Below are 15,732 nucleotides of genomic sequence, written 5' to 3'. Positions count from 1 at the left end.
ACCGTCCTGTGGAGGAAAAGTGGGGGTGCTGGCTGTCCGATCACGGCTCTACCACCGCGGTCGTAATTAGAGCCATAGTCTGCTTTCCTCACCAAGGTCCCACAGTTCTGTCCCACCCGTCGTGTCCTCCATCGCACTAGCTGTAATTATTACTAGGCCTTCTTTCTTTTAAGTGTTTATTTCTCCCTTCTGCTCCAGCAGTCATGCTCCTTGTTTCTCTGCATCCATCCTTAGTTGTTTGACAATTCCTGCTGCAGCCATAACCTTCTTGTCACACTCTCACAACAAGCTCTCTCTGTAGCATGCTCAGTTCTAGGAAGCCTTCCCTTCTATGGGCAAACAGTAGTGACTCAACACTATCTGAGCATAATTTATATGCTTATTGCCACTGTTTATAGATGTCTGCAAATTTTCTTAGGACCAGCATGGGTGAATAGCTTTAAGCTTTCACATCTGCATTGCCATACCATTGTCCATATCCTTCTATATGGAACAATAATGAATTCTCATTGAGCATTTCAGGACTTGAAATTGGTATATAACAATATACTATCATCTTGGGAAGCAGTAATTTTAACTGTTATGAGCGCAAGAAGTAGATGTGAAATGCTTTTGCTATTTACTAATTTTTGTAGGTGCACAGGTACCTAATTTCTTACCTCCATTGCTGTTTTTCAGCTTACTCACTTGTAGGAAGTTGGCTCTGTATGTGCTATTTCAAAATAAGGAATAGCATGCACAGAGTCCAAGGGTTCCCCTTAGAGGTAAGATAGTGGCAAAAAGAGATAATACTAATGCTCTATTTTGTGGTAGTGTGGTCGAGCAGTAGGCTTATCCAAGGAGTAGTGTTAAGCATTTGTTGTACATACACACAGGCAATAAATGAGGAACACACACTCAGAAACAATTCCAGGCCAATAGGTTTTTGTTATAGAAAAATATATTTTCTTAGTTTATTTTAAGAACCACAGGTTCAAATTCTTCATGTAATATCTCATTTGAAAGGTATTGCAGGTAAGTACTTTAGGAACTTTGAATAATTACAGTAGCATATATACTTTTCACATAAAACACAAATAGCTGTTTTAAAAGTGGACACAGTGCAATTTTCACAGTTCCTGGGGGAGGTAAAGTAATGTTAATTTTTGCAGGTAAGTAAACCACCTACGGGGTTCAGATTGGGGTCCAAGGTAGCCCACCGTTGGGGGTTCAGAGCAACCCCAAAGTCACCACACCAGCAGCTCAGGGCCGGTCAGGTGCAGAGTTCAAAGTGGTGCCCAAAACGCATAGGCTTCAATGGAGAGAAGGGGGTGCCCCGGTTCCGGTCTGCCAGCAGGTAAGTACCTGCGTCTTCGGAGGGCAGACCAGGGGGGGTTTGTAGGGCACCGGGGGGGACACAAGTCCACACAAAAAGTACACCCTCAGCAGGGCGGGGGCGGCCGGGTGCAGTGTGCAAACTAGCGTCGGGTTTCCAATGGGAGTCAATGGGAGACCAAGGGGTCTCTTCAGCGGTGCAGGCAGGCAAGGGGGGGGCTCCTCGGGGTAGCCACCACCTGGACAAGGGAGAGGGCCTCCTGGGGGTCACTCCTGCACTGGAGTTCCGATCCTTCAGGTGCTGGGGGCTGCGGGTGCAGGGTCTTTTCCCGCCGTGGGGATTTTAGAGTCAGGCAGTCGCGGTCAGGGGGAGCCTCGGGATTCCCTCTGCAGGCGTCGCTGTGGGGGCTCAGGGGGGACAACTTTGGTTACTCACAGTCTTGGAGTCGCCGGAGGGTCCTCCCTGTAGCGTTGTTTCTCCACCAGTCGAGTCGGGGTCGCCAGGTGCAGTGTTGCAAGTCTCACGCTTCTTGCGGGGATTGCAGGGGTCTTTAAATCTGCTCCTCTGAAACAAAGTTGCAGTCTTTTTGGAACAGGGCCGCTGTCCTCGGGAGTTTCTAGTCTTTCTTGAAGCAGGGCAGTCCTCTGAGGATTCAGAGGTCGCTGGTCCTGGGGAAAGCGTCGCTGGAGCAGGTTTCTTTTAGAAGGCAGGAGACAGGCCGGTAGGACTGGGGCCAAAGCAGTTGGTGTCTTCTTTCTTCTTCTGCAGGGGTTTTCAGCTCAGCAGTCCTCTTCTTCTTGTAAGTTGCAGGAATCTAAATTCTTAGGTTCAGGGGAGCCCTTAAATACTAAATTTAAGGGCGTGTTTAGGTCTGGGGGGTTAGTAGCCAATGGCTACTAGCCCTGAGGGTGGGTACACCCTCTTTGTGCCTCCTCCCAAGGGGAGGGGGGTCACAATCCTATCCCTATTGGGGGAATCCTCCATCTGCAAGATGGAGGATTTCTAAAAGTTAGTCACTTCAGCTCAGGACACCTTAGGGGCTGTCCTGACTGGCCAGTGACTCCTCCTTGTTATTCTCATTATTTCCTCCAGCCTTGCCGCCAAAAGTGGGGCCGTGGCCGGAGGGGGCGGGCAACTCCACTAGCTGGAGTGCCCTGCGGTGCTGGAACAAAGGGGGTGAGCCTTTGAGGCTCACCGTCATGTGTTACAGCTCCTGCATGGGGGAGGTGTTAGCATCTCCACCCAGTGCAGGCTTTGTTACTGGCCTCAGAGTGACAAAGGCACTCTCCCCATGGGGCCAGCAACATGTCTCGAGTGTGGCAGGCTGCTAGAACCAGTCAGCCTACACAGGTAGTTGGTTAAGGTTTCAGGGGGCACCTCTAAGGTGCCCTCTGGGGTGTATTTCACAATAAAATGTACACTGGCATCAGTGTGCATTTATTGTGCTGAGAAGTTTGATACCAAACTTCCCAGTTTTCAGTGTAGCCATTATGGTGCTGTGGAGTTCGTGTTTGACAGACTCCCAGGCCATATACTCTTATGGCTACCCTGCACTTACAATGTCTAAGGTTTGGCTTAGACACTGTAGGGGCACAGTGCTCATGCACTGGTGCCCTCACCTATGGTATAGTGCACCCTGCCTTAGGGCTGTAAGGCCTGTTAGAGGGGTGACTTATCTATACTGCATAGGCAGTGTGAGGTTGGCATGGCACGCTGAGGGGAGTGCCATGTCGACTTACTCGTTTTGTCCTCACCAGCACACACAAGCTGGTAAGCAGTGTGTCTGTGCTGAGTGAGGGGTCCCCAGGGTGGCATAAGATATGCTGCAGCCCTTAGAGACCTTCCCTGGCATCAGGGCCCTTGGTACCAGGGGTACCAGTTACAAGGGACTTAACTGGATGCCAGGGTGTGCCAATTGTGGATACAAAAGTACAGGTTAGGGAAAGAACACTGGTGCTGGGGCCTGGTTAGCAGGCCTCAGCACACTTTCAATTTAAAACATAGCATCATCAAAGGCAAAAAATCAGGGGGTAACCATGCCAAGGAGGCATTTCCTTACAACACTTCTATCCATTTTCAGAAGCTTCATTTGGCATACTTTAAATTATACTGCATTTGTGTGGCTAATCTGCAGATTTTGTGCCGAAATATTACCAGCGCAAGACACAACCCAACGTAGAATTTACTTGTTAGTTTTCTGATGAGGATAAAATAAACCATAATCAGAACTGCTTTCACATATATATATTTTTCACTTCATATAAACAATATATTTTTCCAAGAGAATAAAAGCAGACTTTTGAGATTTTTCTTGTACCTTCTTATGGCGTCTGTCACATTTTCTTTTCTACTCTGCATAGGTTGATAACTGGAATCCTTTGACTGACACAGTCCCAATCCATTCCTGGATTCACCCCTGGCTTCCACTGATGCAGGTGAGATTAGAGCCACTGTACTCGCCAATCAGGAACAAGCTGGCCAGCGCTCTGCAAAAGTGGCACCCCAGCGATGGCTCTGCCAAGCTCATCCTTCAGCCCTGGAAAGATGTGTTCACCCCTGGCTCCTGGGAGGCCTTCATGGTGAAAAATATTGTTCCAAAACTAGGTGAGAAAAAGCTGTGTCTTTTCAGTCAAAGTTGAATCTGACATTCTTGTCCTGTTAATTACTTTTTTTTTTAATAGAACATACCATTATTTACAAATGGAAGTAGAAACTCCATGTTGTTGCTTCCTGTGTATCTTGTTATATTAAATTGAACATTTTTCTATTGTTTCCACATAGAAAACCCTATAATATGGACAGGAGTAGAATGCTGGCTGTCCCAGTGCAAGTATGGGTCGCATTCACTGTGTGAAGCACATATAACAAGCACACTTGCCTGAATTGTCATCAAAATATCTAAAATCATTTTAGCAGCAGAAGTCCCCAATTTTTCAGTGACAGTCAACAACTGCTGTCGTTATTTGAACTTGCAAAGCAAATAACGAGGCACTACCTGGGATTCATGGTGCAACACCATTTTGCTGTGCTCCACTTTAGTCTCACCAGTGCATCTTGGGTTCGCGTTTTACAGTATTGTTTAAAGTTCCGTTTTCTCACATCTGATTTGCAGCATAATCTGTTTCTTGTCCACATATTCTATGTAAGACTGCTTTTCTGTTTGGTAGCTGTCCTCACAAGGTATGTCCTCCTATTAGGGATTTTTAATTTGCTGAGGTCCTGGCAATTTTGTTGAGGATTAACTTCTCTCATTGTCAAAATTAGTCATTAGCGCTGGTGACCTTTAGTATTTCAGAAGGACACTGCTAGTCCTATCTGAGTGAGTTAGATTTGGGGGTACGGAGCAGTACTTCTCACCATTTATTGGTATTGGTTTGTTTGCTGCCTTATCTGCTCAGGGATTTGCAACCTTGCCCATTCACCCTCAAGGTGAAGAGGCCTGTAAGTCGTTTTTCATTTAACAAAAATTTAGGTCTTGCTGTATCTAATAAAGTGTCCAGCATTGACAAGGTCACTACTGAACAATCTCCGAGCACACACTGGCCAAATCTCTGATGAAGGTTGCAAGCCTGTTATAGCCATGGCATTGGAAGTTGAGAATTGCATCAGGTTCTCAATACATTTGTGCTGTTGTTTTCAGGGTCCTGTGTGACTGTGCTTGGTAATTGGAAAAAAATCAAGCTTCCCCTGAATATGCCAGAAAGTATTGCATCGTAGACAGGGTAGACTGGGGTCCTTTTGCATCCGCCTTAAGCATGGCAGAGCCAAGTAAATTCTGGGCAAACGTTTAAATGGTGTTAAATTGTATTGAGGGGGTAAAGCAAATTCTGTGGGAGACATCAGGGCAAAGGACCACTCCTCCACATCCCAAAGGCTGAGGTCCCTTTCCCAATACTCTTTTGGATTTGAGTATGTATCTGGGATGTCCAAATTGAGAACTTTAAATAAAGAGGATATTCTCATGCAGGGCTTCTTCTGTGATATTGTGAACTTGGCCTCTAACAGGTTATGTTGCAGGATGTCCATGGTGGACACTAGGGGCCATATGTACGAAAGCTTTTTCCCATAGACACAGAATGGGTAAAATCCTTTGGTACATCTGGCCCTTGATGGGGAGATCGTGTGGCACAGCTGTAAGTACTGTAGGAATTGAGTATTCTCAGGACCAAAGTCTTGCTTCAAGTCCTCAAACGATTTAATGGTGTTTAAAGCAATTATATGTCCCACATTTGAAATACCTAGCTGGTCATATAGCAGAAATCCTTTAAGTGTGTTTGGTTGTGCGAGTTTAGGGCCATATGTACGAACACTTTTTCCCATAGACACAGAATGGGTAAAAACCTTTGATACATCTGGCCCTTAGTTCTTAACCAGAATGGGGTTTCATCAATGATCTTCCCTGCTCAGCGAATCTGTTCAAGGGATTAGTTTGAAACTTAATAACATTTTTCAGCTTCACCAATGGGCTTTTAGTAAGTCCACAAAGCATTTGTGCACCCACTACCTTGGTTTTCTCTTAATGACCTGGCAGTTTGGAATATTTCCTTTTGCATCCCCTTCCAGCTACTGCTGCTACTCCGATATTTCTAATCTGAGTAATGTACATGTCCCAGATATGTAGTGTTCCATTTCTACTAGAACACTGAGAAAACTGTCCACCTTTACATTGATTGCATCTGTTGTCATACAAAGGAACTTTGCAACATCACCCATGTTAGTTGTTGAGCGTGTGTCTGGCTGTCTGAATCCACCAGATCAGCAAAAGGTCCTAGTTTAAAAAAGCTGAAAATCAAACCCAACGTGGCTCTTACAGTAAAGACAGGCTATAACTTTCTATAGTGCGAAGCCAGTTTTGAGTAGGAAACAATCTGTCTCTGAGCGATCTGCTTCCACGTGAGGGTTCTAACCTTCTAGGTCTGCAGTGTCCAGAACCTTGGATGGCAGACATTGCACCTGAAGGACAAGTCTTTTATGTTGATGATAACTATTCCAGCACAGTTGGCTGTAATTGTAGGGGCATTAGGCAGAGATAAAGGTCCAGCATCTGCTCTTTCCTTAGTGCTAAATAAGAAGATACTGGAATGCACATCTGAGCACGCACTACAGCTGCTTTTCTGCCGTTGTATCCTGCTACAAGTTGCAAAATTCGGGCAATATTTAAAATTTTGCAGAATTGCCTCCTGCAGCGATGAAGTGGGTAGAATGACCAAAATTATCTGGATTTCTATGGAGGTAACCTTATAATTCAGGGGAAAATTCATAGTGTATGTGTGGTCTCCTCCTTATTGGAGGATGAACACGTGGGAGAATGTAAGGTGAGAAGAGGTGCAAGGGTTTTTGAATGTTTTGGTTTTGTGAAGAAAGATTATGAGCTTAGATTTCTGTTGAGTGGCTCGGTGGAGGTAGGATTTACCTGTGCCTGGTCTTGCGATCAGACAAGACCTTGTCACACCCGACTTCTGTGCCTGTGAGGCCCTGGCCTTCCTCCTCCTCCTCCTTTGGTGCATTCTTTTCTTTCAGGTTTGTCCTCACGTATTGCTTGTCTGTCATGGTCTGCTTTTGTCACTGCTTTTTCTCTAGTTTTGAAATGCTTCTTGCATTTGCTCTTTGCCTTGTTTTCACTGTCTACCTTTTTGTAACTCACTCTTTTCTGACTGTTTGCTCGGTCTCTCCCACTCGTCCCAGGGCTTTTAGCCCCCACTCTCACTTCTCAACCTTCTCCTGGTCTTTGCTTGCACTTCTTGACTCTTTTTGCCTTAGCCCATGCCACTTTTTTCTCTGTGCTCATTTCTACTTGTTTCTTTTTCTGCCACGTTTCCGATTTCCTGCTGGTTCTATTTCCTTTTCCATACCGTTGCCGGTTGTCCAGCTTTTTTCTTCCTCCTCTCCTTGCATGCTCCTTACCTGCTTCCTGCCTTCCAGCTGTACCACCTATCCCACCCCTTCCTTGCCTGCCTACCTTTCCCTGCTCTCCATCCCCTCCCAGAAACTTTGTAATGACAGCCACAGTGCAGGCAGTGGTGAAGGGGCACCAAAGGCAAGCCTGTCTGCATCTACCCTCTCCCCCATGCTGTTATCCCACTGCAACCTTCCACTCTCTCAATTGTGCTGCTGCCTTACCACAACACTGAGGGGAAATTCTCTTGCAGCTCTTGACAGTTTTTATGCGCCCACACACCCAACACTCACCACTCCCCCACCAAACCCCCCACACCACACTCTTTCTACATTCGCACAGTCCTGCACCATACACACAACATTCTGCTTTCACTTGCATGCTCCTCAACACCGACTCACTCATCAGACGTGCTGTGGAGATCTGGACCCTTTTACACAACCATATCCAAGTCCTCCTGTTCACCCTAGAAAATTGCCTGAACCCTGCATCAGCACCGGATATTGTCACAGCCATCCCACTGGCTACATAATCTTCTGACATCACAGATTTCACAAGCAGGAGGGTAAAATCGCCATCATCCACAAGAAAGCCATCAGCTGCACCACCTCCATGGACACTTCTGGCTGGAAGGACCTAGTCAATCCACCTGGCACCATACACCTTGGGTGCCCGCGACCTCAACTGCTGAGGTCCGTGAGAATCCTCCCTTAACCTGACCCTCTTCAATGCATACATGATCCCTCTAGCCAGCATCTTTCACTCACAACATCAACGTCCTCTCCTATTCAGATAATACATAACTCATTCTCTCCATCACAGACAAGAAACTAAGCACATGGAACAAGTTCACGGTCTTTATGACCAAAATCGTCAACTGGATATGAAGACCAGCTGTCTGAAGATGAACACCGACAAGACCGAAGTTGTGATTTAAAAAAATATATTACCTTACCTTTGGAGGCTAGCTGGTGATCAACTGAGCTAGGACTCACACCCACCAGTGCACCCACACCCAAAACCTTTGGATCTTCATCAACAGCAAGCCTAACATGACCAGCCAAGTAAGCGCCAGCTGTGCCTCATTCTTCCACACTCTGAAGATGCTGAGGAAGATTTTCAAATGGCTCCAAATCAGCACAAGGAAATCTATAATTCGTGCCCTTCTCACTAGCAAACTGGACTAAAGAAACAACTGGATGGGATCAGCAACCACCTATCGGAAGGCTGCAAGCCACTCGGAACTCAGTGGCCAGAATCACTCTCAGACTTTCCTGCCACACCCACATCAGTCACAGCAGCCCACACCTCAAGGAGCTCCACTGGCTTCCATACACAAACAGTCACACCGCATCTGGTTCCTCAAACCATCCAGACACCTCCAGTTGTCCGGATGACTACTGCCACGCATCCCATGCATGTGGAGCACTACATCCTGATGTGCTGCTACAAATTTGAGCCTCTTCCCCGCTTCCTAAATTCTGTATGAAGCAGGAGACCTGGCTTCTCAAGGACTTCTACTAGGACCCCACGTAGGGGGGTGGGGGAGAGGGGGGGGTGGCCTAGACTCACAACTGCGCAGCAACAGAATTCCCTCAACAGAATAATATTGCGCTTTACAGATCAACATAAGAAACAGATTAAAGGTCTTGAAGTTTTGACATAGGAGCACTATTACTAGGTTTACAAATGACACAATAATGAAACAATACTATCACAAAATGTGCTGCATTATGCTGCATAATTTGCATTACAATTTGTTCAACCCTGCTGCTTAATTTGGTCTTCCTCTGCCGCATAATTCCTGTGACCTGTGAGTCTTTCTTTTCCCCTGATGACTTCACTGGGTCCAAGATCCCCACAACGTCACAGATTTACTCTGCAAATCTTGAATCTGAGTGGTTTAGAAATAAGATTTAGACCTGAAGGAGAAATGATTGTAAAATAATAGGAAGTAACATCTTCTAAGATAAAGTTTTTGTGGCGACAAGTGCACAAATGGTTTTACTGGTGCCCTGAATTGTTCTGATCCCATTTCTGACCTGTGCGTTTTGGGAATCTCCTCTTTACCTTTCACAGCCCTGTGTCTAAACGAGTTTGTCATCAACCCTCACCAGCAGCACATGGATGCCTTCTCCTGGGTAATCGACTGGGAGGGAATGATTTCTGTCTCCAGCATGGTTGGACTACTTGAGAAAAACTTCTTCACAAAGTGGCTGCAGGTCAGTATGTTATGTCTTCCACCTTAGACTTCAAATTGCATTATGTGTTCTTAAATGCTGTGCTCAGGCTTATGTGTTATAGTGAGCTTGAACAGTGCATGGGGTGCACACTAGCAAGTAAAATTAAGTGCATCAAAAAGTATTCTAAAATCTACAGTGGGACCACAAGTTCACAATAATCGGGTTATCAATAATATTGTCAGCCTGAACTGAACTGAATTTTCTGTTCAGTTAATAACAATCCCCTGTTAAAAGTGTCCTGCATTTCGCCCTGTTGATAGGAACCAAGCAGAAAATAACATAATACAAAACTTTCAATGGCTTTTATTTACATGCTTGTTTTTGATTTTGACCATTACGAAGTTATTAAAAAAAGCCAACAGTAATAATATTATATTTTTACTTTTATTTGATTCTACAATAACTGGGCCGAACCACCCAACATCCCAACAGAAATGTGTTTCTCAGGGTCAGAGCTTTGCATGATTGGTAACATGCATGTGCCACGGCGTATGTGCAGCCATGACCCCTTCACATGATCAGTTGTGCTCCCTTGCTAATTTACATTACTTCCACCTGTTGTGCAGCTGGAAACTAAGTATGATCCTGTGCAGCTAGTGCTGTCTGTGCTTCAGCACTCTGGTGGAAGGAATGCAGTGCTTTAGTAAGTTGAGCTAGCATTCAATGTGGACAGACACATCTCTTCCTCTTGTCCCTCAGGCCATCCTTCTGCTCAGTGTACACATAGTTGAGAGGGAGGAGGCAGCCAGTTTGAGGAGAGGATGTCTTCATCACAAGAAGCAGAACACACCAGATTCTTCCAGTTCTCCAACACTGCCCCCCACTTCTGTGATTCTGGTGGACCACACCCACCTTCTTATGTCAGTGCAGATGTCACCATTGTTTGCCTCTCTTTTAGGATTACTATGAATGGTTCCAGCTTAATGATCTTGAGTGTCTTTAGCATCAAACTGCGATCAGGAGATGCAACCACCATCTTACCCAATAATGGTTTATGAGCCCTGAGATTATTTTGAGGAGGAGAAAAAGAAAATAAACTTCTGGCTCCATCGATCAATCTTAGTGCAGTGTTTTTGCAGGATGGGCCTGAGATATTTTGCCAGGAATAAGCCCGTCTAAAAACTGCATTAACGTGGCCTAAAAGCTAGAATGGTAACCCTCACAGCCTTAAAGTGCAATCAGGTTTTTAATTAGAAGCGACCGGATAGCAGCATTACAGTCTGTAGGATAAGCGTCCAAGCTTGATTGCACATGTAGTCGAGGTACCAGCACACCCTCTAAGTTAAACTAGATTGTATCTCTCTTGTTAACAAATATACTTCAGACCGGTTTCTCCTTGAATTTCACTGCTTAACCAAGAGATATTTTTGCTATGTACCAGCCAGATCTTTGGCCCCCACGTTCAAAGGCACTGCATTAGAGAGTTGTGCGGCTAGATTTCGTAATCTTTTGCCCAACGCAGGCCTCTTATTTGCATAGTTATCTGGTGAGAGCTCAAAGGTCCTGATAACATGTCGTGCAGCGTCGTGCTGGTGCCTCTAATCTGCTCATTGGCCTTTGTCATTCCCCAATTTAACCGCTATACGGAGGGGAATTGGATGGGGGGGTAGTGCACGGGTTAGTGCTGGTTCATTTTTTTTATTTTGATTTATCTGAGAGACTTGTGAACTATTGATGTATTGTTATAACTGTTTCCTAAAAAAATACCGAATTTTAGAGAGCACTTTTTCCGACGTTCATGATTCTGTTAAAACACATTTTCACCCTTTCTGCGTTCAGGTTCTGTGCTCTTGGCTGAGCAACAATCCTAATTTTGAAGAAATCACCAAGTGGTACCTGGGATGGAAGTCCATGTTCTCAGACCAGGTGCTGGCCCACCCGACCATCAAAGAGAAGTTCAACGAGGCTCTTGATATCATGAACCGGGCGGTCGCTACCAGTGTGGGTGAGTGCGATGCCTGTTGTTTCCTTAGAACAGAAAGAATCCAAGGAAACTCTAGAGTTTGGTGACCAAATAGTATTAAAGAAAAGGTTTGTAGGCACGTTCTTTGTTATTCAGAGCAACTGATCTTGAACTCTGACCTTCATAGTCCTCAGCACCTCATAATTATGCTATTTATTAATTATATTGTGGCATTCATCATTCATGGGGTACAAAAACATTGAGACAAGGTTATTTTTGACCCCTTAGATTGACATTTTTTATTTTTTTATTTACTGAAGCAGGTACTTTGACTAAAAGCTAAAGTTTAAAATGGATTGCCTTAAAACTCGAACTCAACTAAATTAATGTAATTTTGGAGTAGGTCAGCCACTCCTATATTAATTTACGCCCTGGTACTCATGTATAATGGAAAATGAAACTACAAAAAAGGCGGGACACCAGATAGGCCACTCTCACTTCACATGGAAGCACTTAAGGTCTCTGCAAGTGGTGGTCCTTTTCCATCCTTACTAAGAAGACAGTAGCTGGAGAAGAAGGGTAGACTGAAGGACACATCAGTGGCATTCAACCTGGCAGGATTGTCTGATGATAACACTTCTCTTTGAAAGAATTAGAAGGCAGGTGTCTCTCAGCAGTCCGCATGGTATTCTAATGGTGTTGTCTTTGCATGTTGCTGAGACAGCAACCAGTTATAAGTAATGCTGACTTTGTTAGTACCTGGACTGCAAAAGTTAGTGAGGCATTCATTCTGAGAAAAACAAAAAGGCGCTCATCTCATCCACTGGTATTTAATTTGGGTCACATACACGTCCATTGTTTCTATTTTCTTTTTGATGACTGTGCCAAATCTTAAGTATATCTGGTTTGGTCCTGCTCTAGTAGGGGCAGTCTAGCCAACACCTCCAAAGCACATCCTTTCTGCACAGAAACAAAAGCAACCCTAGACCTCTTTCGACCTTGTTGGGGCTCCTCAATGAGGTGCAGCTTGAGTCCTACAGCACAGTGACCACGGGACCACATCTGGACAGACGTGTCAAAAGTAGGGCGTCTCATTGAGGAAAGATGCAAAACTGAGGCGTAGAATACTGGAATTAATCAGAACCAATGATAACTATTTTGGTCTGCATTCCATTCTGCCATTCTTTTGTCATCATGATGCTGCAAATTATAGGGGTTTGTGCTTGGTTTGTCGACAGTTTAGGCACAGGCTTGAATTGAACACCTTGAAAGGACTATGTGAAACTGAGAGATAATAGTTTTCATTCGCCATTTTAAAGTGGTGGCCCTGTTTTAGCTTTTTTTGATATTTGAGCACTGTTTTTTTTTTTTCTGTTTTTTTTACACCTTTGCTTCTGATTTTGTGTTTATTCTCTGTAGAATACAAATGATTTTTTGTCTACTTTCGAAGCAGACGAATTGTATCATACTAGAATGCCCCAAGCTGTGTGAAATGTTATTCTGATTGTTAAAAATCTCTGAAACCTTTCCGTATTTGTCTACAGTAGTTCCATTTAAAGTGGCATTGCCTACATCTAATGTTTTTCTGTTCTGTGTCTTGGACTCCGCGATACGAAAATGGTTGGTGTTGGCATTAAATGCACACACAGCTTCTGTTTATGCCTGGGTTCCGGGAAGAAGTCCCTTGATGAAGGCCTGCAGAGGGGGGTGTAGACTGCAATTGGTCACAATGAGTGTTTTGTTTTACTACTGCATGTCATACCTAAAGAAAAGGGTGCATGTTTAGCCTATATTGACTCCAGGCCTTATTGCCTTTTAGTGGCGCAACAAAAACATATTGGAATGGTTGCAGTACAGAAATGAAAATTCATTATTTTATGCAGTACCTAAAGGAAAATACAGAAATAAACAAGCATGTGTTGGGCCAGAGAAGTAGGCATGCTTGTAACAACTCTTCATTATTTTCTGACAGATACATGTTGTAGGGCAACCTTGGTTGTATAATTCTGGCTCATACATATCCCTTAAACTGAATGAAAACCTGACCTTCCAGTCACTTATGTTTTTTATATCGACCTCTGCTTCTTTCTTCCTACCTTCTGTCTCCCTCATCTGTATACAAGTTACTCTAAAAATCTCACGCCTATCTGCCTTAAAGATCTTTTGAAACCATAACAATATTAATTCCAGCTAGTTATTGTGCTTCAGGTAGCCCCTCTAATAATCACATTAAACGAAAAAAGCCCCCACACAACATGCAAACTAACCCCAATAAACAATTGACTGACCACTAACTAGGTTCTGAGTAGGGTGCTACTCACCGTAAAGCGCTTCGGCGCCTCATCAGGGGTAGTAAGTGCTATACAAATACAATGTATAACAATAAATATATATAACTGCTTTCAAAGTGACGGGTTCAAGCCCTGGAATAACGAGGCACCCGGGCAACATGCCTTGAAAAGCACAAGCAGTCCCAGAGATGTGTGCTGTACTCCCAAACAAGAGAGCTACAGTGTGTCTCTGCACAGTCACAAGGGTGTGTCTTGTCATGGTTTAGCAAGCAGAGTGAGGGCTGTGTCTTGTCACTTAGAAAAGTAGAACAGAGGGGGTGTCTCTTTTCACACTTAGAAAAGCAGTTCGAAGGATATGGGAAAGTTGGCAATATTTGGGACTGCAGACTCCCAGATTACATCTTTCCTGTCCTATAGTGAGATTATTATTTCTGCAGGCGGAGTTGGTTCACTAAATATGTAACTCCTGGAATTCTCATTGTTTTATGCAACTAGGAATTCCCAGAAAAGATACAAAACTGTTTCCATTCCGTGAATAGCATTCTTTGTCATGTTGACTAGAAGGCCTACATCGCTACATTTATGCATACATTTTTTTGACTGACAGACAAGTCAGTGGGATGGGGTTTGTTTACTTTTGCTGACACTTCCTTTGTTTTGCCTCCACATAAGGTGCCTACATGCAGCCCGGGGCCCGGGAGAATATCGCCTACCTAACGCACACCGAGAGGCGGAAAGACTTCCAGTATGAAGCCATGCAGGAGCGCCGAGATGCCGAGACCATTGCTCAGCGTGCCATCGGGGTCACCCCGAGCTCAGTGCCGATGAACTTCAAGGACCTCATCCAGACCAAGGCTGAGGAGCACAACATTGTCTTCATGCCGGTCATCGGCAAGCGGCACGAAGGCAAGCAGCTGTACACCTTTGGACGCATTGTCATCTACATAGACCGAGGAGTCATATTTGTTCAGGGAGAAAAAACTTGGGTGCCTACATCCCTGCAGAGTTTGATAGACATGGCCAAGTAGCCCTGCTGTGCTGACTCTTTGAGCCATGTTTCCATTGATGGACGAAGATTTGTTTTCTAAACACTTTGCTTCCAGAAGACTTTTATCACAAACCCTCTGCTTTCCACCCTTTTTTTTTTTTTTTTTTTTTTAAGCATGAGGCTCTTTCAGACATTTCCCTACATCCCATACGTTTTGCCTTGGCACCACTTGCTTGTTCAGGTTTACGTGGTACTTCTGGCAGGAGCTCATTCTCTGTCTCCCCTGTATACTTATCAGCATCTTCTAGTTTGTTTTGTCGTTTGGAGGGCGCTGTGCCACTGCATACTCCAAGCGTTTGGTGTCACTCTTTAGCCATCACAGCTCCATACACTTTCCTCCAGCATCAGAGCACAGTCCTAGAGCTGATGGCAGAGCAGCTGAGGGCCAGTGACAGTGATGCTAACCTCTTCAAAGGGGGCTGATCTTTGGAACAGGACTGCCACAGTCCACCAGGGTATAGGCTGCACGTCCGTATTCAAAATATTTGTGTGCAGTACAAAAGAAAGTCCGTATTTGAGCCACGGCTTGTTACTGCTGCACTTTCTACGAAAGCAATCCCAAACAAACTGAGCAAATGCAAATAAAAGATGAGAAAGCTAACTTAGTTCACATACTTTTTCTGCATGAACACTGTTGCTTCACTTTCTAAAGGAGAATTTTTAGATACTCTCGTGTTAAACATGGGTGGGAGTTTGGCAGCGCTTATACACTCTGGCTAAACCCAATCCATACATTTAAATGTCCGATTTGTGCACTTTTATTGAGTCATTATTCTGTACATATTGTATGCTCCAAATGGTTCTATGTTTTATTTCATATCAGTGTGTGGTAATAGTAATTGAATTGCCCTTGGTTTAAAAAAAAACAAAAAAACCTTTACTAGTGAAATCTTGAGTCTGAAATGCAAGATATTTATGGTGTTTGAGGAGTTCTCCAAAAGACCTGACCCTCTTCGTTCCTGTGGCATTTACCCTGAGCTGGACTGGCCTGTAGTACAATGTGGTAAATACAAGCAGGCCTCTACTTCTGGAAGGC

The 15,732-nt window shown here is 44.5% G+C and overlaps 1 protein-coding gene across 1 annotated transcript in view; it reads left to right on the top strand.

Annotated features, from left to right (window-relative positions):
- TFIP11 (tuftelin interacting protein 11) overlaps nucleotides 1–15,297 on the top strand; it is a 63,765-nt gene extending 48,468 nt beyond the window's left edge. The window contains exons 10-13 of the mRNA XM_069221849.1: nucleotides 3,676–3,919; nucleotides 9,291–9,433; nucleotides 11,234–11,399; nucleotides 14,321–15,297. Coding sequence (XP_069077950.1) covers nucleotides 3,676–3,919; nucleotides 9,291–9,433; nucleotides 11,234–11,399; nucleotides 14,321–14,676 — 909 coding nt within the window. The 3' untranslated portion in view covers nucleotides 14,677–15,297. The remainder of the gene's footprint in view (nucleotides 1–3,675; nucleotides 3,920–9,290; nucleotides 9,434–11,233; nucleotides 11,400–14,320) is intronic.
- Nucleotides 15,298–15,732: the final 435 nt, after the last annotated feature.

Source organism: Pleurodeles waltl, chromosome 3_1 (genome assembly GCF_031143425.1).
Source record: "Pleurodeles waltl isolate 20211129_DDA chromosome 3_1, aPleWal1.hap1.20221129, whole genome shotgun sequence".
NCBI classification, from domain to species: Eukaryota; Metazoa; Chordata; class Amphibia; order Caudata; family Salamandridae; genus Pleurodeles; species Pleurodeles waltl.
This window is presented reverse-complemented; position numbering and strand designations above follow the sequence as displayed.